Source organism: Acanthisitta chloris, unplaced genomic scaffold (assembly GCF_000695815.1).
Source record: "Acanthisitta chloris isolate BGI_N310 unplaced genomic scaffold, ASM69581v1 scaffold34786, whole genome shotgun sequence".
Lineage (NCBI taxonomy): Eukaryota > Metazoa > Chordata > Aves > Passeriformes > Acanthisittidae > Acanthisitta > Acanthisitta chloris.
The window spans coordinates 658-982 of NW_008677178.1; the positions used below are offsets into that span (position 1 = coordinate 658).

General features: G+C 43.1%; 1 protein-coding gene across 1 annotated transcript in view; it reads left to right on the plus strand.

Annotated features, from left to right (window-relative positions):
* The window catches only part of UPF3A (UPF3 regulator of nonsense transcripts homolog A (yeast)), a gene marked incomplete at its 5' end in the record, with an annotated part of 17,622 nt that overhangs the window by 652 nt on the left and 16,645 nt on the right, over positions 1 to 325 (plus strand). The window contains one exon of the mRNA XM_009076399.1: positions 76 to 182. Coding sequence (XP_009074647.1) covers positions 76 to 182 — 107 coding nt within the window. The remainder of the gene's footprint in view (positions 1 to 75; positions 183 to 325) is intronic.

Consider the following 325-nt stretch of genomic DNA (forward strand, 5'->3'; position numbering starts at 1 on the left):
TAGAAGGTCCGTTCCGACCCCTAAAATTCTATGATTCTGTGAAATATAAACCTCCATTTTCTTCTACATCTGCAGGTAGTTATTCGACGTCTTCCTCCTTGTCTGACCAAGGAGCAACTGGAGGAACAGCTACATCCTCTACCTGCCCATGATTACTTTGAGTTTTGCACTGCTGACCCCAGGTGAGGACGAGCTGTTTGTGTAGGTTTTCAGGTGCTGAAAGCATAATGAAGGTATTTGGGGCAGACCAAATCACATGGAATGTCATTTCCCTTTGTATTATTTTTGTTAGGCTACTCAGAATACATGGATACATGTGCAGGTA